Here is a 24,438-nt window from a genome sequence, read left to right on the forward strand (position 1 = left end):
TGGACAACTTAGGCAACAGCTCTTTGTCCACCATCAGTTCTAAGCAAACAGGCAAACTGCCTTCTCCATGTTACTTACGAGCAAAATGACAATTATATTATTTAGAATATTTACATATCATCTTTCATCAAGAAATGTCCTCAAAGTCAAATTAAATTGAAGGCTGTTCAGCCAATTACATCCCCTCTCCCTGGGTCAACAGTATAGTTTCAACTTTCTTGTAGCACCACCTTTCCACTAGGTTAAACAATTTGGATATTCCAGAACATTTTAAAGAGGTAAAAGTCTACTGTATTTTCAGACAGAATTAAACTGAACCACAGAGCACACACAAAAGCCACATTTTTAGGAATAAATGTTCACATACTTGCAGTCGTGACCTTTATGGCACACTCTTGCACACTCTGTACAACAGCACAGAGATTCCAGTAAGCCACATGTTCGGCATTCAAATATATCCTAAAAAGACAAAAATGCAACATTTTAGGAAGATGTACAGTGCATCGTTTTAAGCTTAACTGGATATTTGGAATAAATTAGGCAGATTAGTTTTGTGTTTTTTAGGGTAAAAGTTTATGCTAAAATAATCAGAAGCGAGTAACTGGAAAAGATTCAAGACTGTATGAACAGAGCTATCATGTTTACAGTAGAAATGACACTAAGAACTGAAGACTTGTGAGCATTACCATAAGATGACATACCCCAATCCTAGCCACATTTACATAAAAGTGTGTCAATTTTAATGGACCTAACTTCCCTAAAGTCAACTCAAATTGAGAGTCCTACAGGCACTCCAGTGCGCCCCGGAACTTGTGATGGACATAAGCACGCGATTCACAGCAATGTCCAGAACGGCTTCACACACAAGATGGATACCCACACGATGGATTTTCCTGACAGTGCAGTGAATAGATGGATCCTTGCATAAAGAATACCTACATGTGTGTCTCAAAGCTTTAACACATATTATCAGCCTCTAGATACCTTACTACATTGCAATGCAGGTTTAGTCTTAGGAACAGTCTCCTAAGGATGCGTGTGCGGTCTAGACAGATGATTCTGATAAAAACGGGGGGGGGGGGGGTGCTACAAACTCCCACTAACTATATTAAGGTAGCAATTCTAGGCAAGTTCTATTAAACATTCAAATTGTCGAGCAAAAATGTCAAGAAAGCATAACCAGCACCATTAAAAGCAGCAATAAAAGCAGAAAGATGAAGGCAAGAATTCTCTCTCTCTCTCTCTCTCTCACACACACACACACACACACACACACACACACACACACACACTTCATAAGAATGCAGAAAAATAATTTAGTCTGATAACAAAAAGGCAGGAAAGCAAACCCCAGCCAAACATCTTTAAATATACCTGATTGATGTGCTCTGCACCAGTCCATGTAAAGCTACAGGTATCATTGCAACATAAAACATATAAAGGAGAATCATCTGGGTTTGTGCCACTTGGACAAACCATCCCCATAAAAACATCCTCCTCTTTTTCACTTGAAGTTGCCTCAGCTTAAAGTCAAAAACATAAAAGGGGGGTGGGGAGAGAAGCGATTAACAATGAAGTTTCATTTAAAAACCTTTTAGAAGAGTTAGGAAAGAAGTTAAAAAAAAAGACTACTAACACTGGGAAACTGAACAACATACTTCAGCAGCATCATTTAAACACACTGAATGTCAGTTAAACCAATTCACTCAGAATTAACTCTGGAATTTCTTTTTCAACTGCATTGGCAACAGTATACTGAATTCCTTCCAGATGTAGAATCAAGTGTTTATCTTTGTTTTATTTAAAGCAAGAGCTCTACACAAAACCTACTGCCAATAAGTGACTCCTACTGTAAAATGGTACAAGATAAACACATGATGGATTTTTAGATGTATCTAAACATAGCCTATGTATGAACATATGGGGTGATAATAATCACATGCAACTTTATTTAATAAATCAGATATTCATTACAATTGGCAAGGGACAACAAATCAAAATATGAGGTAGCAGCAGTAAGTCTACAGTTTATATTAACTTCATATTTTAGATTATTGTATACTCTGGTATAACACATAAGAGGGATGTGTTAAAACCACTGCACGGATGACAAAACCAAATACAACTTCACATACCTTTAGCAACTTTTTGTGCAGTTTCTAAAATAGTAATTGCAGCAGGATATGCTCTGCCACTAACAGCAGACATAAAGGGTGTCATGCCTCTTGCATCCCTGAAAAACAGTAATTTACCCATATCACTTCTAGTCAACTGAAAATTACAATATTATACATTTAGCAGAAAGAATCAGATTTAGAATTTTACTTCTTAAATAAAAGTTACCAAATTCTGATGCATAAACTAAGACTAAAATGGATATAGGCTATTAAGCACAGCACAATATAAACATGAAAGGAAAGGAAAGATTATGCCATCGAGTCAATGTCAACTCCTGGTGACCACAGAGCCCTGTGGTTTTCTTGGTAGAACACAGGAGGGGTTTACTATTGCCATCTCCCATGAAGTATGAGATGATGCCTTTCAGCACCTTCCTATATCGCTGCTGCCTGAAATAGGAGTTTCCCATATTCTGGGAAACACACCTGCGGGGATTCGAAGCAACAGCCTTCTGCTTTCTAGGCAGGTTGCTTCCCCGCTGTGCCATTAGGTGCATGAAAAGGCTTTGTTAAATGCAGTTTGCTGTTTACTTGCAGATTAAATGTAAATATGCAACAGTATGGCAAAACTCAAGAGTATCTGCATAATGTGGACACATGTAACAATAGCTGTTTTACCATAATCACCCTGAAGAGTAAGTCCCTTTAAAATATAGTGCCAAAGTGTTTCCCTACATACTGAAATGCTTTAAAACCCCTTTTGTGAATAAATTCCATCTGATGCAATCTCTCTAGGGGATATTTCACCCTGGATATTTTTATTGCTTATAATATGTAAGCCCCTTGGTTTGGCTTATAGAAATAGGGCATTTTTGCACCAATGCCCTTTATAAGGATGGCTAGTTTACATTTGGTGCACTTTCAAAGAAGCAATAATAGAGCTGAATACCAGACTGCTGTTGCTCTTCATTGTCATCTCGGAGGCAAGCACAGAGAAAGGGCACATCATGTCTGTCTGCCCACTTCCCAAGAGATTTTGACACTGCACGAGATTTTGACCCTTACTTGGCTGATAGCAGTTCCCGAAGATAAGGCTGTAAAACGACACTGTCACATAATAATTTCAGGATGAAGTGTGCATTTGCCTTCCGGTCCTTCGATTCCACTACAGAGGGCTCTGTAGAAGGACCTACAATTAGAAAAAAATGGTAAAAACAGCTGCCTATAGAAGCAGCTCACTTGCTGAAAATGTTATAGACAAGTAGGAGGAACCACTGCCTTAAGTTTATGATTAATACTTTGGCTATGTTAGGAATCTGACAAGATTACAACATTTCAATAATAGATATAAAGCACTGGAAGAACCGCATTCTGAAACCATGCTAAAATGGCTACATACTAAAATGCATAGAAAATGTTGTTAAAGCATATTGTTCTCTTAAGATTTGTATGTTACAGGCTCTTAAGCTAGGCTTTCTTATACAAATAAATACAAATAAAGATTAAGAGCGCTAGGAAGCTGCACATTCAAGTTACAGCAGCCTGCACAAAAGGTGAAAGTGGCTTCGTGATTTCTTTCTGCTGCAGCTATACCCAAACATACAAACAGGAAGGTTCTCACCTGGTATGGTGGAGGTGCTAGGTCCTTGGCCAGTGCCAGTCGTAGCTGTGGTAAGAGATCCCACAGCAGGGGCCAGGATAAAATCAATGTCACCATCTTTCAGTAAACAGAACAGCAGGATGTACATTATCAGTACATTTTTCAAAACCCATTGCTGGCAACATGTGCACTCTGCAATAACTAACAGCCATCTATGTTTAAACTTTGCTTCTAGTCAAAGGTTATTAGACTAAGGACAGTGAGCGCTAACTCAAAGCAGACAGCAAGTGTTCCTTTTAAAATGAGCAAGATTCACTGTTAAGTTGCAATCAGTAATTTTAACTCTTCTTCTAAGAACTAAAAGCAACTATATCTAACCAAACACTTCTTAGAATTCTAATATCTATGTATTTCTAGTTCATACTGCTCCATTCACAAGTTAACCTGGAAGGCCATTAGTGTTTTTACATGCACATATAAGGGCTTCTAATTATCTTACCAGGATCCATTGCAGGAGGATCAGGAACCCAGCTTGGAGGAGCTATTGGAGGAGAAACGGGATCCTGATGATCACTAGATGAAGCTCCAGCTTCATGCCTGCCCAAACCTGCTGCTCTCAAAGATCTTCTCATCATTTCTCTCAGTCTTAAACTAAGAAGAGAAAATCATAAGCTGCACTCTGAGTACAAAGCATATTCAAGACAGATGAATGCACTTGAAGGCCATGCAGAACATTTTATCTGCATCTAAGCAAATTATTTAAAATGTGAAGAAAATAAGACCTGCTAGTTGTTATGAATGTTACAACAAGGTACCCAGCATGTGCATGATTACATCTATACATTTTTTTAAAACCCTTTCATCATCAATTCAGCCTTGCATTCTCTTCAGAATTGCAATTCACATCCAGTTTATCTTGTATTTAATTCATAGATGTGTCTGAGGATTATGAAGTTTATGAAAAAGAGAGGAAACTGCAAAGAGAAAAAAGGAAGCAAGCGTCAAAAGTCACACCCAAGTGGTGTGTGTAGGGATGGGCTCCATCTGTGGCAGCTTCTATCATGCTACAGCAGTCGGACCCAGACAGCCACTTCTAAGGCTAGTGGAAACTCTTGCCAGTTACAAGAACGGCTGCAGAGCAGTCACACCAGAAACCTGGCCCACTCTGATCCTTGGCAACCTGGCAGCATAAGAAAAGACTGCAATCCCTGGCTTGTTGCTGGATTACAGCTCTGAACAGAGAGAGGGGAAAGTGACCCATTAAGCTGTTTTCTTGCAAGTAGTGTCCTTCCCAATCTCAGCACTAGTCGGAAAGAAAGGCATGCCCTATTGTACTACTATGCAGCCCAGTGAAGCACATTCTTACATCCATGGCCATCCTACCCCATCTGTGGTCTTCTCATTCAGAGCAAAATAAAAGAACTTGTTACCACTAGCTTACCTTCTGCTGCTTGATGATCCTGCACGATTCCCTGGTCCATTACTTGACACCACTGAAATAGCATTTGCAATAGCCTCAACTGCTGATAACCTTTCAGCAAAAGTATTCCTTTCCGAGCGCTCTGCTTCTGAAGCATAAAGAAAATAACTTGGCATCCATTTCCTTTACATCCACAGTTTCTCTACATAAATTTAAGCTCCTTACTGTTTTATCAATCATAAAATTTTGTAGATAAAATTAACAGATTTTCTCAACTGAGTCTTCTATTTATGCAAATGCCAAAAAAACCCAACACACCAGTAAGGAAAGCTTAGATTGATTATTCAATAGCAAAAACTTCACATGGAGATAAAAAGGACAATTTAAATACATCCCAAATACAAGATGGAACAATTTCTGCATCTAATGGCTAAGAGATTAACTTGATTCCCTCCCTGCAATATATAGTAAATAAAGGCTCTGACAAGCCCTATTAGTCATTAATCCACTGGCCTCCAAATTCAGATGTTCACAAATCAGAAGCTATACAATTCTTTCAGCTTTCTGCTCCTTAAAATGTTATTTTCATGGATTTTGCTTACATACACTGCAATAGTTCTGTATTTCTTGCTGAACTGGAACACTCTTAATTTTATAGAGATCCAAGTTCCTTTTATATGAATTCATGGTTTAAACACTTCTAAAATGTATCATGCTGGGAATCAATTGTTCAATTTTAATTTTCCTTGGTTTTTACAAAATCCTTATTTTAACTGTTTTATGTTTCAGCTCTGCACTTAATGGCTGTTTCAGCCTAGAATTTTTGTGGTTTTGACACATTGGCTACTAGTTTATCCCAGTGTACACTATAGCAAGAATTGTGGCTGTGTTCCCAATGGCCCCATGCACAAAAGGGTGGGAAGGGTGTGTTTTTCCTTTTCAGTTCCTGCCCCTTCTGCTGCACTGAAAGCTGCTCCAAAGGATCTCTCAACCACTAGGAACAGGTTTTCAAGACTGAAGTAGGAAAAAGGCAAACTGGAAAGTGTCTGATATGTGGATGGAACATAGCAGTCTTTTGGATCCCTGCCTGCATTTCCAAAATGATGTATTTACTCAATAAGTAATACTATCCAACTTAACCTGCTGCCTACTGAGATGTCCTTTCCCTTTCTGCTCTCCTCATTCATTTTCTCTCCAGCTAGCCTAGTTGGCATGGAAAATATACTCATTCATCATTTATGAAAACTCTCATCACTTAAAAGTTACCCAGTATGTACATAGGAAACTATTTCAAAACGGCATTTGAACAATTTTGGCTTGCATTTCTAGGTTTCTTTCTTTCCTGAACTCACCCTCTTCCTCTTTAGTTTCTTTATTACTGGTTGGAAAGCAAACAGACACACAAGCATGCAGAATGTTGCGATTTCCATCACATCTGTGGCCAAGGAACGTCTGCAACATTTGTGGATTCTGATCCAAGACAACAGCTTGCTCAAGGTTCATCAGATACTGTCGACAGGCTTCATAGTCACATCGGAGAATATGTTGCATTAAAGTTTGCTTCTATGTTCAGAAAAAAATTGAGTGACTTTATTAAACTAGATGCAAGTAGGATTACTTGGTTCAAGGCTATAGCACAAAGCTTGTTTCTGCAGAAGTACGAAGTCTTAAGCTTCACAGAGAAGAGCAACTTACAAATTAGTAAGATATTAACATAAAAGAATTTACAAATTAGGCCAATTCAGACATAACCCAGGGTCAGGATTAAATCATGGCTTCACGCCAAGTGTAAGGAGCACACACCCCTCCCCAGCTCATGCAAGAGTCAGAAGAATTCTCCTTCAGATTATGGTTATGAACAAGCCCAGACCACTCATTTTGTCCAAGCCAAACAATGCTAGCAAATTCCTAAAAGCAGCAGAAGTAGGTTACTTCTTAGTCTCATGCAGGCAAAGGGGAGTGCATGCTTAGTAGGCTCCCAAGGCTCAGGGACATTATATAAACCTGGCATTTAATCTTGATAACACATTAAATTTGAACTGGCCCATTAAAAGTGCTTTATACAGAATGACCAGCTGTACGAAAAAGACATCCTGTTCACTATATTACACCCTTGCTAGTAGTGCTACCTAAATAACACAGTGGAATCTAGTCTTGGCATTAACAAAAAATTAACAAAAGGGCTCTCCAAACATCCAAGAAATGTAAGGAATGTTCAAAGGGTGATACAGGATTAGAGAAAAAGGTGGGCAAGACAATATATTGATTGCTATGAAAGTCCGACACTATCTTAGGTAAGAAGGCAGGGTTGGCGCGCATCACCACCTTATTAGGATAGAAGATGGTAAAGGGGATGTCAACTCTCAAGGTGGTAAGTTTGCTAACTCTTCTAGTGGTAGTGATGGCGATGAGGAACAGTCTTGAAAGTGAATAATTTGAAGGAAGACTAAAATAAGGGTTGAAAGGGGTCTTCTCTGAGTGAAGAGATGACCAAAGAGAGAATCCAGGGTTCAATGGGTTGCTTGACAGAAGGGGGGGGGAATGTTATTCAGGCCTTTCAGGAAACACTGCGAATGAAGGAGAGGGAGGAGAGCAAGAGCAATCTCCAGGATCCATTTGAGAAACCCAATTTCACAAGCTAACAACAACAAAAAAGAGATGTTGAACCCCGACCAGAGTGCATAGCTGACAGGGCTGACATATGTACTTTGATAGAAGAACTGGATAGGCTGGTTTGCTTAATAGAGGTGAGGCAGAGGGGTACTTGGAGGACAGAAGCTATGGAGGAATCAAAGCCTTTGGACTGTGCATAAATAGAAAATCTATTCCATTTACAGCCGTAATTATGCCTGGTGGAGGCCTTCCTTTAGTCAAAGAGGATATCTAAGTTCAGCCTGTGGTGAAGAACCCAACCATCATTCTGATGGATAATGTCCGGGCCGTGCTGAAGATGATGGTGTGAGCCGTGAGACAGATGGAAAAGGAGAAGAAACTAGGGTTGCCTCAGTCACCACAGAGTGAGTAGAATATATTTTGTCCTCTGGAGCAATATTTTCCTCAAGGCTCTGGATAGAAGCGGAGAAGGTAGGAAGGGGTAGACAAGTCTTCATGTCCAAGGAATATGGAAAGCATCTCCCAGAGACCCTACTCCCACCGCTGATTTTGAACAATATAGAGGGCATTTCATGTTCTCTAGGGTGGCAAAGAGGTCCACTTGGGGAGTCCCCCAGTGTTGGAAGAGAATAGTGAGGAAGTCATCATGAAGCTCCCATTTGTGCTGGCAAGCAGTGTTAGTCAGGGATGTGTACGGAACCGGCGGGAGGTGGTTCAAAGGCAGGGGGCATACCTTTAAGGGTGGGGGAAGGTGCCCTTACCCCTCCCACTGTGTTTCCCCCGCCGGCACTCCATTTAAGAAGTCTCCATCATGGCATAACAACATTAAAATAGCCCTGCTGGATCAGGCCCAAGGCCCATCTAGTCCAGCATCCTATTTCGCACAGTGGTCCACCAATTGCCACTGGAAGCCACAAGCAGGAGTTGAGGGCATGCCCTCTCTCTTGCTGTTACTCCCCTGCAACTGGTACTCAGAGGCATCCTGCCTTTGAGGCTGGAGGCGGCCTATAGCCCTCTGACTAGTAGCCACTGACAGATCTCTCCTCCATGAAGTTATCCAAACCCCTCTTAAAGCCATCCAGGTTGTTGGCTGTCACCACATCTTGTGGCAGAGAATTCCACAATTTTATTATGCATTGTGTGAAAAAGTACTTCTGTTTGTTGGTCCTAGGTTTCCTGGCAATCAATTTCATGGGATAACCCCTGGTTCTAGTGTTAGGTGAGAGGGAGAAGAATTTCTCTCTATCCACTTTCTCCACACCATGCATGATTTTATAGACCTCTATCATGTCTCCCCACCGCCATCTTTTTTCTAAACTAAATAGCCCCAGGGAGTTTCACAGCTGCCCCGACGGAGACTTTTTAAATGGAGCACCAGCAAGGGAAGCATGAAGGGAGGGAGAAGAACACCCTCCCCTGCCCTTAAAGGTATGCCCCTCCACCATGTACATCCCTAGTGCTAGTTTCTCTGCTGAGGTTGTTCACTAAGATCTTGTCGGTACCCTTTATTTGCAGAGCCAGAGGGTAGATTTGATGATGAATGCACTAATCCCAAATCTGAATGGCAAGATTACACAAGATTGACCCATTACTCCCAGGAAGGGGGGTAAAGAGAGAAACTCGGGCGTAGCTGCTGGAGACGATACTTAGCACCCAGGCATCAGAGGTGATAAGACGCCAGTGTGATAAAGTAGGGGGCAAGCTGGATAGAGGACGGAGCAAAAACAATGGGGAAGGTTACAGAGAAGTCAACTGTTCTGTTTACAGATGTCTGGACCTCTGGGTTGCGGATTTTGTTTCGTACGCTGAGAGAATGGTCACTTTTCTTTCTGAGGGAAAGAATGGCAATAGTCTCTGCATTTTGACTGATTGTAAGGAACTCTAGGCCTGTCAGGCCTACTGAAGTGTTGTGAGTCGGAGCGAGGTGTAGTAGTAGAAGTGAAAGTCCTGGCAGTAAACCAAGACTTCTTCATACGCTCCATGACATTGTCGATTTCGGCGCTGAGAAGGCCCTTGCCATCAAAAGGCAAATCTTCAATTTTGTCCTGCATATCCTGCTGGAGGGAAGAGGAACTGAGCCAGGCATGTCTATGCAGTGAAACAGCACTGGCCAGTGTACAGGACTCAGTCTCAGTGAGATGTTTAGTTGTCCTGAGAGACTGGCAGGTTTTATCAGCAGACTTAGAAAGAAGCTCCTTAAATCAAGATTGTAAGGCTGTAAGGGAACAGATGACTTGGACAGCTGAAGGTGTCAGTGCTGATGGTACCGACAAAGGTAACAGATGCAGCAATGCAGAAGATCTGATTGATGAGGAGAGACGCTCAACAGTTGTGGACATCGAATGGGAGGTGATGATGAAGCCGGAATCGGAAGTAGCACAGTGGAAGGAAGAACCGATTTCATTGACAATGAAGCAGTCAAGGGCAGTGTTGACATCAATGCCGAAGACGCTGATGACGTTTTTAGGGGAGAGGCGAAGCGTTGATCTCCTCATGCTTTCTTTTCTTATGGTGGGACTCTTTTGGGAGATCATGCAGTTTATTGGAAACACTGGGAGGAAGACTAAGATGGAGTCTTGGGAGCCAAACCCAGCTTCAGAAGCGTAAATGCCAATGTCGTTGATTGTACTGGGGTGGCAGGTGCAAGGCAGTTTCGTACAGCGCGGCCCTAAAATGCAATACCCGACTTCTTCGGGTCTGTTTTGAGAAGGAAAGGCAAATTTTACTGGAGCTGACAATATAGTCCATTCCTAGTCAAAGAAGGCACAAGTCATGCCAGTCAGAAACAGTCCTAAAGACCAAAAAGCCAAACAGTCAAGTATACTGTACAAACTTTTGTTGTTGTTGTTTTCCAGGAACCCTGGATGAAGGAGCAAATTCCTGAGGAAGCACACACTAAGGCTGATGGAAAGGAACAAAGGGGAACAACACTCTGGTGCTGAAGATACTGAGTACGCTTCACACACAAAAGGGCATGGCAGCTGTTTCAAAACAGGCATAATATGGTCTCTCTGGGTTGCCCCGGAGACCAGCTTTGCTGCCGCATTTTGAACTAACTGAAGTTTCCAAACTACGTACAAAGGCAGCCCCACGTAGAGCACATTACAGTAGTCAAGCCTGGAGGTTACCAGCTGGTGCACCACTGTTCTGAGGTCATCCTCCTCTAGGAATGGACACAGCTGTCAAATCAGTTATGCAAGAACATTGTTTCAGAAGCGCAAAAGTTTGCTAACTAAATGGCATGACAGTGCAGCCATAATGGTAATTCATACTGCGCAGTATGTCAGCTACCATATACTGGAAGAAACTCTCCATTTATTATATTATATTAGGCCTTTGTAACTCCAGAAGTAAACCTTTATCTGACACAGAAGTCACATCACAAACCTCTTATCTAAAATTCCTCTGCTCAAACCAATTTGCAAAAGGCAGCATAAAATAGCAGGGCGCAAATTATCAAAATGTGCAGGATAATGTCCCTAAGAAACAGATATATGAATTACCTCAACAGCCATAATAATGATAGCGGCTTTCTTTTTGATGGTCGAATTAGCAGGGAGATTTGTTAAAGAATGAACTCCCATTCCCAGACTGCTAATAGGAGGAAGATCAAGCCAATCAGGATCCCTTATTCCACCCATGCAATCTTTTGCCATTGGATATATAGTGCCATTTCCATCTCTCAGAATGATTGGAGATTCCTGCATAAAAAGGCAGATGTTTATCCAATGCATTAGACTGAAATTAAAATCTATAAGCATTACTTATATATTATACCTTATAACATGTTCAACCTTACACAATTATCTACAAATAAATTGTCTATTTGGACTTCCCTACCCTCTTTTTAATGTGCTTGAACAGAGTTATTTGGGTTTGCCGTCGTCTCCCTTTCAAGTACATGGAGAAAGGGAAAATCAGAGTTAACAGTAAAAATAGTTCTATACGAAACAGCGAAGAACAGCATTATTATTAATTAGGTCATGGGCTATTGTTTAGAACTAGCTATTGTACTGCTATGTAAATACCCTTATCCATATGATTCTGTAACTGATGTTAGCTTTAATGTTCCACAGGGCCTCCAGGCATCTGAGGGAAACAGCAGTACCACCTCAGAGAATAGTGGGGCCAAAATAATGACAGGTAGCTTTCCTGTAACTTGGGTTCTTCTAGTGGTCATCTGTGCTCTTACATGAATGGGCTTTGTGCCTGCGCAGAGACCACATCGGAGCTTCCAAGCTAGAAAACTGCTTTTTGGTGGTAGTCCCGCCCCCTCGGTATATAGGCGGCTGTGCGGGCTTCCCTCTCCTGTCTTCTGAGTCCGCAATCTGAAAGAGACTAGCAGAAAAAACATGAGAAGAGGGGAGGATGTGTGGGCGTGTAAGAGCACAGATGACCACTAGAAGAACCCAAGTTACAGGTAAGCAACCTGTCGTCCTTCAACGTGGTCTCTGTGCTTTACACGAATGGGCGCATAGCAAGCTGCACCTGTGCCCTGCTCACCTGGAGGTGGAATCAGGTGAAGATGGACTGTAGCACCGCCCTGCCAAACGCCGTGTCTTTTCTGGCTTGGACATCCAGGGCGTAATGGTGTATGAAGGAGTGCTTAGATGCCCAAGTAGACGCCTGGCAGATGACATCTAGAGGAATGGATGTCAAAGGCAGTAGATGCTGCAACTGCCCTCGTCGAATGTGCTTTAAGAGAGGGCGGAGGAGGCTTTTTGGCGATCTGGTATGCCAGGGAGATGGTGCAGACCACCCATCTGGATATAGTCTGTGCAGAGGCTTGTTTGCCCTTGTTAGGGCCAGAGTGGAGCACAAAGAGAGAATTAGAGGTCCGAAAGGCAGAGGTGCGGTCAATGTAAAAGGCAAGCGCCCTTCGGACATCTAAGCTGTGGAGGCGGCGTTTCGGCTGCTGTTGTCGGCTCAGCGAAGAATGCAGGTAAGGAGATGGGTTGGAGGTGGTGGAATGAAGTGACTACTTTAGGAAGAAAGGCAATGTCCAGCCGCAAGACGGCCTTTTCCTTGTGGAAGGTGATGTAAGGAGGGTCAGCTCTAAGAGCCCTGAGTTCACTGACCCGTCTGGCCGAGGTGATAGCCATGAGGAAGGCCACTTTACAGGAAAGACGGTCGAGAGAAATTGTAGCCATGGGTTCGAAGGGAGCATTCATCAGTGAAGAGAGGACCAAGGTCAGGTCCCAAGCCAGAGCCATGACTGGAGGATCATGATAAAGGTGAGTGAGACCTTTAAGGAAATGCTTGACAGTGGGGTGCTGGAACCACGAGGATGTTGGCGGGGGAGTTAGCCACTATGGCTGCTAGGTGGACCCGCAATGACAGGATTTTAAGTCCGGTCTGCTTGAGAGATAACAAGTAGGCACAGATATGTTCCACAGAGACAGAGAGCAGGGGAATGTCTCTGTCTTGTAGGCTAGAAAGTGGGTCCACTTGTGAGAGTAAGAGGAGACTGTGGAGGGTTTGTGCGAGGCTTGGACTATTCATAGCAGGTCCACCGGGAGGGCGGGACTATGTGCCAGGCTGTGAGGTGGAGACGCTGCAGGTCTGTATGGAGAAGGCAACCGTTCTGCATGGAGAGGAGATAAGGGATGTCCGGGAGGCAGTGATATTGATGGTTGGATAGACGAAGGAGTTGGGGAAACCAGGGTTGCCTGGGCCACCATGGGGCGATGAGGATACATCGCGGGAGGTCCTGGGATATCTTCTGAAGGACTCAAGGAAGTAGAAGGATTGGAGGGAAGGCGCAGATGAAGCGGTTTGTCCAAGGCAGGGTAAACGCGTCTCCCAGGGAGTTGGGTCTGATCCCGGACCGGGAACAATACTGGTGGCATTGCACATTTGCTTCTGACGTGAAGAGGTCTATTTCTGGGAGGAACCAACGGCAGAAGAGGGAGTGGAGCATGGGGGGATGTAGCTGCCACTCGTGGGACGTTGTTGGAGTCCTGCTGAGCCTGTCTGCCGTGACATTGTCCTGTCCTTGTATGTGAACGCCAGGGGCGTGATATCGTGGTGAATGCACCAAAGCCATAGGTCCATGGACAGGAACAGGAGGGGGGTGGAAGAGGTGCCGCCCTGCCTGTTCAGGTAAGCTTTGGCGGTAGTATTGTCCGTCTGGACGAGGACATGGGAGCCCCGTATCAGGGGAAGGAAGGCCTTCAAGGCTTTGAATATCACTAAGAGCTCAAGATAACTGATCTGATGAGAGGCTTCTGTCGGGGTCCAGATGCTGTGAATGTTGTGATTGTTGGCATGGGCACACCAACCGTCCAGGGATACATCCATGGTAAGTAGGAGGGCCGGACGGGGAGGATGGAAGGGGGAGCTGACGATGAGGTTGGCCTCGTCCATCCACCATAGAAGCGAACGCAGAACCAGAGGCAGAAGCGTCAGTTTGACGGCGAGGGAGTCTTCGTGGGGAGAGAATACAGAGAGAAACCAGTGCTGGAGAGGTCTGGCTCGTAGCCTGGCGTGAGGGAGGACATGGGTGGTGGAAGCCATATGTCCTAGCAGGCACTGCACCGTGCGTGCTGACATGCGCAAAATTGCTAAGTGTTGTGTGCTATCTGAAAACGGAGGAAACAACGATGCTGAGGTCTGATAGTAATGTGGTAATATGCGTCCTTGAGATCGATGGAAACGAACCACTGGTTCTTTTGCAGAAGGGAGATGATTGTAGGAATCGTGACCATACGAAACCTGCGGTAGGTGATGTAAGAGTTGAGTTCCCGGAGATCCAGGATGGGGCGAACGGAGCTGTCTGGCTTGGGAACAGTGAAGTATCGGGAATGAATACCGGGGTTTGTGGATTGTGAACCAGTTCTATTGCAGATTTGGAAAGCAGAGAGTCGACCTCCTGCAGGAGAGCCGGGGTGGGTGGTGTGGACAATGGAGGATTGTATGGACGGGTTGATGCGAATTCTATAGCATAGCCCATCCTTACTATGGTCAAGGCCCAGGAGTCCGTGGTGATATTCTCCCAAGTGGCAATGAAGGGGGAGAGCCTGGTTCCCCAGCAGGGCAGAGGGCATGAGTCATTGTCCCTTGGTTGGGGGTTGAGATCCCTTGGATCACAGCTGCATCTTGGATCCGGTGAAGGTGGAGCGCTTTCTGTAAGGTTGATATCTGTTGGAGCGAAAGGACTTGTCCTGGGGTTGATAGTACTGTTGTTTAGAGGAGTACGATTGGCGTTGCCATTTTTGAGATTTATAGTGGCGGGTTGAGGAATGTTGGAACAGGCCCATGGAACAGGCTGTATTACGCAGTTTCTGTACTTTCTGAAGAGTATCATCCGTTTTCTCTCCAAATAGGGAGGAGCCATCGAAGGGCATATCCTCGACTCTGGACCCGGCCTCAGGCATGAGACCCAAAGATCTAAGCCAAGCATGGCGGCGGAGGGCGACAGAAGTTGCCATTACTTTTGTGACCCCTTCCGTGGAGTGGCAAATTGCATGCAGTTCTTGTTTAGAGACTTGCGTGGCCTCCCGAAGGAAGACCTTAGCCGGGGCCTGTTGTTCTTCCGGAAGGTAGTCTAAGAAAGGAGCAACATGGTCCCAAAGAAAGAATTGATACTTGGCATAGTATGCCTGGTAGTTTGTGATTCTGATTAATAGAGAAGCAATTGAGTATAATCTTCTTCCAAACCCGTCTAATTTCTTTCCCTCCTTGTCGGGTGGGGTGGAAGAGGTATAGCCCCTGAATTTGGAAAGGGAGGCTTCGACCACAATCGAATCCATAGAAGGATGCTGTTTCAAGAAGGAGTCGTCCTGCTCCGTGGAGGCATGAACCTTGTAAAAAGAGTCTAGCCGTTTAGAAGTCTGTGGGAGAGAGGACGGTTTGATCCAACAGGTTTTAGCCACTTTAAGAATGGACGGGTTCAATGGTAACGATACCGGCAGGCGGGCGTCCTCCTCGATTAATTGAAAAAGAGGGTCAGGCTTGGATTTGTCTCCTTGAGCCAGTTGGACTCCAAGGGAAGCTGCCATACGTGAGACGAAGTCTGTATAAACATGGAAGTCCTCCAACAGGGAGCTGGGTCTCGGGTCCAGCAATAAAGAAGGGGGCGAAGAGCCCAGAGATATCCGATCAGATAAGAAGGATTCAGGGACCCCTTCGTCCGAAGATGAGTCTGACGAGTCGGTCGATACCGGAGGTTGAAGGGGTTGAATCCGGAGTCGAGGCGTTGGCCTCGAGTTGGGAGCAATAGTAGCCGTGGCTGCCTGCACCGGCGAGTTTCTCGTGGTCCAGGGAGGGGGAAGAGGAGGCAAAGTTGTTGATCCCAAAGGTGGGTTAAGGAGCAGAGCCGAGGCCAAGAAGGTCAGTATAGAGGAGCAAGGGGAGGTTGAAGGGGCGGCTCCGCAGCCGTGGAGGCCCGATGGCGTTGGCGAACCTCTTGATGAGCGTAGAAGTAGTCAGCCTCTTCCTCAACTTGTCTGGCATAGCACTCGTCGAGAGCAGCTTCCAACTCCCGGTTGGTCCAGTGGCATGGTTGTTCGGGAGGGAGCTCCTCAGGCTAAGAGTCATGGTCGGACTCATACACGGGATCGTGTGGGATGGAGTCGTAAATGACTTCGGTATCTAAGACCGTTTCAGTGTGTAGAGTTCGGGATCGACGTTCAGTATCGTGCGTCAACCTGTGCTTTTTTGCTGGAGGTTCAGAAGGGACGTGACAGTCCTTTCTCCTCTTCTTTTTGGACAGCTGGACAAAAGGTGGTTCAATCAAGGCCACCGTCGAGATCGACACTGCCACCGAACTCTTCGGTATAGACGTTGAAGCCCGAGCCGCGGGATCGACGGGCACATTCACCTCGGGGGTAGCTGCTGAGACTCCCAGAGGGACAGAAACGGGCTGTAAGCCCCGGGCTGCAGGAGAGGTGTTGGATGAAGCCTGCATGGTGGACAGTTTGTCCGAGATTGGAACGACTGTTCCCAAAGTCAAGAACGAAGCCGAGAGGCCCGATTCTTGCATGCCTGCTTGGTAAAGACCACGCAGTGTATACAAGAGCCAACTTTATGTGACTCACCAAGGCAAAAAAGGCAGAGTTTGTGGCCATCGGTCGAAGGGATCTTGGATTTGCAGCAACCACACTGCTTAAATTTTGTATTTTTTGCCACAGGCCAAGGAAGGTAAATGCAGAGAAGTGGAGGCGAAGGATCCGCAGGATGCCGGGCCCAAAGGCTACGACGAGGTGGAAAATGAAACTAAGAGTTATCCGGGCGGGGGAGTGAAATAAAAACGCTAAAGAAAGGAAGTACTGAACTAAAATTGAGGAGAAAAGAGGGAAGGAGAATGCAGTACTTGCGAAGCATCTAGCAAGGAAGAGCTCACGATGTGTCTTCGATCGCGGACGAAGAAAGACTGGAGAAAGAAGCCCGCGCAGCCGCCTATATACTGAAGGGGCGGGGCTACCACCAAAAAGCAGTTCTCTAGCTTGGAAACTCCGATGTGGTTTCTGCGCAGGCACAAAGCCCATTCGTGTAAAGCACAGAGACCACGTCGAAGAACTTGTTTTTATAAGACTTGCTTTCAGATTTCTCAATGCATAGAAGACTAACATCAACAAGAGCAGCACCAAGTGGATGCATCTTGACCAGCTGCTTTCTTTGTACTGCAAGGAGCACAGTATTGAAAAAGTACAAGAACAATATTGTTGAAAGCTTAACATTCATGAATGTACTGGCATCTTAACATTAATTGTGAATACTGGTAGCTACCATTCTGTTTCAACTGATCACAAATTATATTTGTGGCACTTGTTCCCATCTTTTATGTATTTTTTGCAGTAGCTGTCCACAATTCCACCTGCCATCACCAGCATGGTGAGTGCTCCATTGCCCTTTGGCAAATGTGACAAGAGGAGACCTGTGAGATCCCAACAAACCAATGTAGCACAGTGGGCTTTAATATCCTGCTTTGTTACCTTTCTCTCCAACTTGGGCAACATGCCCCTGCAATTGTACCACATTAGGAAGATACACAGCCCTTCAGTCAGGTCCAAGGGGCGGGAAAACTGGGGCTTGCTATTTGGGTCCTTAGCTGTCAGGTAGCAAAAGAAGCCCAAGCCTTTCCCTTCAGAACATAAAGGGAAAAGAGGGTCTTCCCATTAGGGCACTGGGTCGCCGTGGTGCTTCAAGCAACCAAAGAACCCCGCTCCATCTCCAAGTTTTGAGCTGAAGGCAGGGGGCAGGGAGTGTACTCCTGACAGCTGCGCTTCTTCCCCCATCTTCTGCTCCAAACTTGGAGCACGAAAGGGGAGATAGGGATTGTACTCACACAGGCCATGAGCTCAGGGATAAGGGGAGGGGGAGGGTCCTAGCCGCTAAGATTGTTGTCTCCGCCACCAAGGCAAGTCAAAATGTGTGGTCCTTTGTCCCTATTCTCACTAGGGCAATCCTGCTAGATCAAGAAACTGACCCACTCGCTCCAAAAAAATAAAGGAAGGATTCCTTTCTTGGGAACATTAAATTGTGCCAGTCATTTATATAGCTTTAACCATCTCTATACCATCAACCATCTACCTTCCTTACTTAGTTCTTCCACTCCCTCCACCCACCCACCCATATTTGACTCAAGAATGTTGATGGCCAAGTTAACTATGCTACAAAAGATATATTTTACTATATTTATTGCTTAATGGCTCTGGGTGACTCTGGGCCAGTCACCTTTCTCTCAGCCTAACCTACTTCACAGGGTTGTTGTGAGGAGAAACCTAAGTATGTAGTACACCGCGCTGGGCTCCTTGGAGGAAGAGCAGGATATAAAAGAAATATTAAAATAAAAAATAAAATAAATAATGTAATTAACATTAAACAAGCCCATAAACTGTAATTTCAGAGGAGGGGGGGTTGTTGTTGTGGGGTGTTTTTTGTTTGTCGGTGGAGGGAGGGTGGGGAGAGAATTCATGAAACTGAAAACAGACAAACCTGTCCAGCAGTGAAAATAGCAACACTTCTCTCATTCTGCCCAAGGAATGCAATACTGCTGGTAGGAAAATTATTTTCTTGTTCTGCTTTTCCAGTTGCAAGATCAAAAATACAATATCTAACCCAATTTCCAGTCTTCAGGACGGCATGCACTCCTAAAAGCATACAAAACATGCTGATAAATATATTTCTTTAGAATACAGTATATTTCAATCTACTCAATGGGTAAATACTCATTGATGCAATTCAGAAGATGCTCAGTTTGCAAAGTATAACTATTTTCTTTAACAGGTAAAGTATTGTTTTCTAAAGAAAGCAACAGATAACTTGAACAAGGAAATAAAATCTCATTCTTACCTTTTGAATCTACATTCACTGCTAGGATTTCTGTTTTTTCAGGAATACACAGCTTTTTAGGAGTCCTCTGAAAACAGTCTGGAACTTTTGGCGTCCCACCAGTTTTGACAACCTGATAACAAATAAACATTTCTGTAAATCCAAGCAAGTCCAATAAAACTGGATAATAATCCTGCCCTCATTAAAACGGCAAGACACACTAGTTAAAGCCAAAGAAGCCATATAGGCCAGCATTCTGCAACAGTGGCCAATCAGATACAGCTGGTGAATTCCTAAACAGGACACAGACAGCGTACTATGTGATTATGTCATCCACCCCAATTTAAGATGGCAGATGCTTAGAAGTTTTAGGCAGAAGTGGGCTCTAACTTATGAAAATGGTAATTATTAATTAAAGTTACTGTGAAAGGAAATTAGGCAGGTTAGTTCTTACCAGAATGTCTTGCTATTTTAATGCTGAGTCTCTTCTTAACTGTCTTCTCTCTACACTAAACTATAAACTCTTGAGCCTATCCTTTTAAGATGTCCCAGTCCTCCTTAGCTGTCCATTTTACACCTTCTCCTATTGTAACATATTTTGGAGATGGGGTGTATGTTTAGAATATTAGGAAATATTCTAAAGTGTGCCACAGCACCCATTAGCTAACATTTTAAAATCACCACGACTTTATGTCAGGGCACACATACCTGGAGTTCATCTATTCTGAGCAATCGACAGTCCTGGAGAAGAGAAGATGGATCGGGATCTGAACCAGAACTGCTAGTACAATTTGCATTAGTAGATGTCCCTGGAAACTTTACAGCAACATAAGCACCATCCACTTTTAATACCTACAAGGAGAATACATTACATGCTTATGGAAATAAACTCTTAGAGGTGGAGGAGGAGGGGCGGCGGGGAAGCACAGATCTTTAAAGCACACTTGGGGTTTTAAATATGCTGAAATATTAGATCACAATGATATGGTTTAACAACAAACTCTGGTTGCTGGGCAGCTGTTGCATTACCTTACTCTTTACTTGTACTGCATGTTATTTCAGATTCCAGAAATCCAGTTCTGCCAGTAAACTTACCAGAATCCAACAATTTACCCCAGAGCCAATAAAGGTTCAAAGTATACCACAAGGCATGCTAACCACTATGCTGTCCCTGCTCCCCAGCACCAACATGGCACACTGACATCCAGAGAGTCCCACCTCAGGCTGCATTATCCCTTCCACCCACACCAGACCATTGAGACTTCAGCACATTTCTGCCATAGCTAGAACCATAAACCCACTTGGAGTCTGACACTGCAGTTCTTGCATATCACTTCTTCTCAAAGCAGAAGCCCAGTATACACTGGAAACCATTCCAACATTTGGAATGTACATAGAGAGCTAACACATTTCTTATGGAACCCAAAGATACTTCAGCTGGCAGACTGACATACAACAGCAGTGGTCTGAGGAAAACACCACCTTAGAACCTGCAATCTATTTTAAAAAGAAATCAAATGCGAAGGACATATAAGTTATCTGATCTATATTCCCAATACAGTTTTTTTTTAAAAAAATGGGCTTCCCTAACAAAAAATGCTGGTCAAGCCAAACAACGAGTTCTTACAGAATCATAGCTTTTAAAAACAGTATACCAAAATCAAGTGGTTTCATAGCAAATAACTCATATATAACTTCACAGAATAGGCACTCATCTCAACAACAACTGCTGGAACTCACATCTGCCAAGAAAGTGATAACCCAGTAAAGTTGCTAGGGGCAGAGACAATATCAGAAAAACCTTCAGTTCAACATCTGTCTCCAGAGACATCCTCAGGAGCAGCAGCATCTAGCACAAAAGCAGCTTTAAGTCTTGCAAAGCATTCCATTTTGACTGTTCTATGAGGGCACAATGAGAGCACACTCAGAGACCATAGGAAGCAATAACTCTGCACAAAACCCCATTTGCACTGATTAAATTACTTCAGAGTGAGATAGTCAAGTCACTATGGCTAAGTTTGCTGTAATGTTGTTTTTGCTTTTAAAGCATTGTTACAGAGCAATTACTTCCTCGTTACTCGCAGGAATTCCATTCCTCGCCTGCTACTGCAAGTAACGATGCATTGTGCTTGTGGAAAAATGGGGCTAGCTAGCAGAATGGGAAAATAGTGAAAAAACGGCAAAAAAAGTTTTTAAAAACCCAGTAATTTAAGGTGAAAACAACAAAGTATTTACAGTAGTGTGCTCCGTGGGGTCTTCATGTGTTGAGAAATACCCCCTTAAACCCCGGAATGCCCCCCCAAACCGTGAAAAATCACGGGGGGGGGGTTAAAGAAGAGCCACAAAATGTTTTTTTTTATGGCAGCAGAAATGACCTCCACAGTCATTTCCAGCCTTCTAGGAACCACAGATACACAGGTTTTAACCCTTCTGTATCCGTGGATAGAGAGATCGGATGTCTTTTTACCCACCTACAAATACATGAAACTGCAAATAACCGTTCTGTGTATAATGAAGTTTGCCTATAAGAGGAAATGAAAAATGAGTTTATTTTACACAAACCTTGCCAACAGGAACGTTCTTAACATCTTCCACAAACACAACTTCCCTAAGAGACCATTGCTCTTCATTCACTTTCTCCTCTTCTTTTGGAGCAGGTGTTGACCGCCGTCGTTCTTAAACAAAAACAAAGGAGGAAAACACTTATTTTTGTGGCCTTTCGGTCAAAAATGCATTCTCTATATAAAAATGAACATATAACTATAACACAACTTCTTGAAAAACAAGCATTTTCTAACCAACTACTTTTCGTATATGTTAGTGTATGTATGTATATGTAGGTATGTATGTATATGTAGATATACATATAGGTTAATATTAGTACTCATTCAGTAGTATGTTAATGTTTTTAAATTGTTAGTTGTTTTATTGTTTTTAATTTGTTTTAGCTTTTCATTGTTTTATGAGTTGTTTTAATTGTAAACCGCCCTGAGCCATTTTGGAAGGGCGGTATATAAAATAAATAAATAGATAGATAGATAGATAAATGTATTCATGTAAATACATTTTACGAGACAGTGTAACAAGTCCACATTTTTTTAATAGTGTGACAATTTCATACTAGAACCAAAAATGTCAACATCAGTTGATGAAAAGAAACTAAATGTGTTAGAAAAGGAGAATGTTCCTTTTAAAGTTCTGTTTTCCAGATTACTAGCGAAGTAACTTTTGGCACTTTATTTCACACACTCATTAGCTTATTTCACACTCATTTCTCACACTCATATGAAAAATAAATACTTTAAATTATAAATATAGATTCGTTAATATAATCAGTAGACTCTGCAACACATTATTCTTCAACAGAAAACAGCAAAAGTACATTTTCTTCCCATATAACATACTATATGGCATCGATGCACTGCTTGCAATTGAGGAGGCATCACTACAAGTAGACGCTGGAGAAGGTGGAGGGCCCATTTCAGTTTTCACTGGTTCCTGTTTGCTTTCAGGCCTAGGATTTTTTTTAAAAAGAACAAAAAACCTAGTAAATGTCTTTTTCACAAATGCAATGTAATGTCTAGTCAATACTTTGAACAAAGTTGTAACCACTACACTTTTTAACCTGATATACAGAAGAGCCGTTTGCAAATTTATTTCCAAATCATTAACACTGAGGCTGGGCAAAATGGTGCCAAAGGAAAAGAAAGGGATTGGGAGGGGGGGGCACGGTGCAACCCACCCACCCCCTACAAAAACACCAAAATAGGAAATATAGATTGGTATAATAATAAGAGAACAAACAAGAAAAAAAGAGGCAAAAAAAGTAAGCTAGTTCGATCAGATAAAGACCAAGAAAATATTTTTCCCAAGGCATCCACTGCAACGACTGAACTGAGGGAGGATAGGTGGAGACTAGTTTATATACTGGCATGATAGGGCAGAGATTTGTGTCAAAATTATTTCAGGCAAAATCCTAGAAGATTCTGAATGATGGCTATGAGCAGACACAGAACCCATAGGTGTGACTGCTCAGAGACCACAAAGTATGTATTTTTGGTCACTGTTTGACAATGCATTTCTCATACAATACTGGGTGCACACAGGCTTAATTCAATTCAATTATTTGCTAGGTCATTTTCAGAGAAATATTTAACAACAACATTATCTGTTAGCTGTCCCATAACAACAACACAACAAAACATACAATTACAATACAAAAAACAAAAGATTACGATACAGAAATATTTTTAGAAAACCTTTAAAAACCTATATTAAAAGGCCCAGGTGAACAGAAAAGACTTCGCCTGGCATTTAAAAAGAACAAAATGACAATACCTGGTGAGTCTCACTGGGGAGGCTATTTCCACCAAAAAAGCCCTCTGGCTAGTAGCTACCACCTCACTTGGCTGGGGCAATCAGAGTTCTCTATTGCCACCCAGGGGGATTCAGTATAGTTTAATGTCGCTGTCCCCCACCCGCCTTTTTTTTTAGGCACACTTACTTAGCCTCAGTAGTTTTACTAGCTTTCTCCATGTTCTTTAAACTTTCTGGTGACCGAAGCTGGAACCTACAGCTGTCATTCATATTCCAAACAGATTCCATTAAGACACCAACTTTAGGAATACCAGCACTAATTGAAAAAGCAACTGCTCCAGCATGATAGAGCGGATTGTTTCTCAAACACACCTGTAATTAAAAGAGAGGAAACTATTTAAATCAAGCAAGCATCAAAACTAAAAGTGTGGGGGGGAGCACTTTGGAAAGGTAAATTAATACATTGTAATCAATTTCTTCAGTAGCAGCCAACGGGAATCAGGTTGGATTTCACCTTGGCAGCAAAATAAACCTTTAGATTATCGTTACCTAAAGCAGAACACCTGATCCCCAAGGATGCAAAAAAATTAAGACAAACAACAACTAGATGTACTTCCTGCAGCAACACCAGTTGCTATTTAGAAGTCTAGGGATGGAACAGTGATAATAAAGACAGGAAAGACAAGCTCACCATAACTCCAGCTAGGGCAAAGCACAGTGTGGTGGTGTGTGATGTGATGTAACATAACTTAACGCTGAGAATATTGGACTAGGACAGGCCTGAACAACATGTGGCCCACGAGGCCTTTTTTCCTGGCCCCCGGGGCTATTTCCCCCTCTTCCCCCTGCTGCTTAAAAAAAAAACCCCAAAAAAATTCCAGCCGCTGCAGATGGCTGTGGCAGATGGCTGGAGATGACTGTGGGAGTGCGGGTGTTCTCCCTTCCCCTCCCCCATGGCAGCAGCGGCGCACAGCAGCAGAAATCAGAGTGACACTTGGGCCTGCCATTTGGCCCCGCATTGCTTCCCAACTGTGCAGGCGTGCCTCGCAGTTGGAAAGCAATGCCGGGCCAAATAGTAGGCCCGAGCGCCACTCTGA

General features: G+C 43.4%; 1 protein-coding gene across 9 annotated transcripts in view; it reads right to left on the bottom strand.

Moving 5' to 3' along the window:
- The window catches only part of UBR5 (ubiquitin protein ligase E3 component n-recognin 5), a 145,750-nt gene that overhangs the window by 39,886 nt on the left and 81,426 nt on the right, over positions 1-24,438 (bottom strand). For 8 of the 9 annotated variants that reach the window (XM_053242759.1, XM_053242761.1, XM_053242760.1 and 5 more), the window contains 15 exons: positions 23,529-23,713; positions 22,429-22,538; positions 21,587-21,699; positions 19,733-19,876; positions 19,046-19,157; positions 18,689-18,843; positions 11,254-11,451; positions 6,490-6,700; positions 5,159-5,285; positions 4,217-4,368; positions 3,739-3,834; positions 3,183-3,306; positions 2,136-2,233; positions 1,375-1,523; positions 368-459 (listed from right to left, as the gene is read on the bottom strand). In XM_053242759.1, the coding sequence (XP_053098734.1) occupies positions 368-459; positions 1,375-1,523; positions 2,136-2,233; positions 3,183-3,306; positions 3,739-3,834; positions 4,217-4,368; positions 5,159-5,285; positions 6,490-6,700; positions 11,254-11,451; positions 18,689-18,843; positions 19,046-19,157; positions 19,733-19,876; positions 21,587-21,699; positions 22,429-22,538; positions 23,529-23,713 (2,066 nt within the window). The remainder of the gene's footprint in view (positions 1-367; positions 460-1,374; positions 1,524-2,135; positions 2,234-3,182; positions 3,307-3,738; positions 3,835-4,216; positions 4,369-5,158; positions 5,286-6,489; positions 6,701-11,253; positions 11,452-18,688; positions 18,844-19,045; positions 19,158-19,732; positions 19,877-21,586; positions 21,700-22,428; positions 22,539-23,528; positions 23,714-24,438) is intronic. The other variant, XM_053242758.1, reaches the window with a different exon arrangement.

The sequence above is a fragment of the Hemicordylus capensis genome, chromosome 4, assembly GCF_027244095.1.
Source record: "Hemicordylus capensis ecotype Gifberg chromosome 4, rHemCap1.1.pri, whole genome shotgun sequence".
NCBI lineage: Eukaryota > Metazoa > Chordata > Lepidosauria > Squamata > Cordylidae > Hemicordylus > Hemicordylus capensis.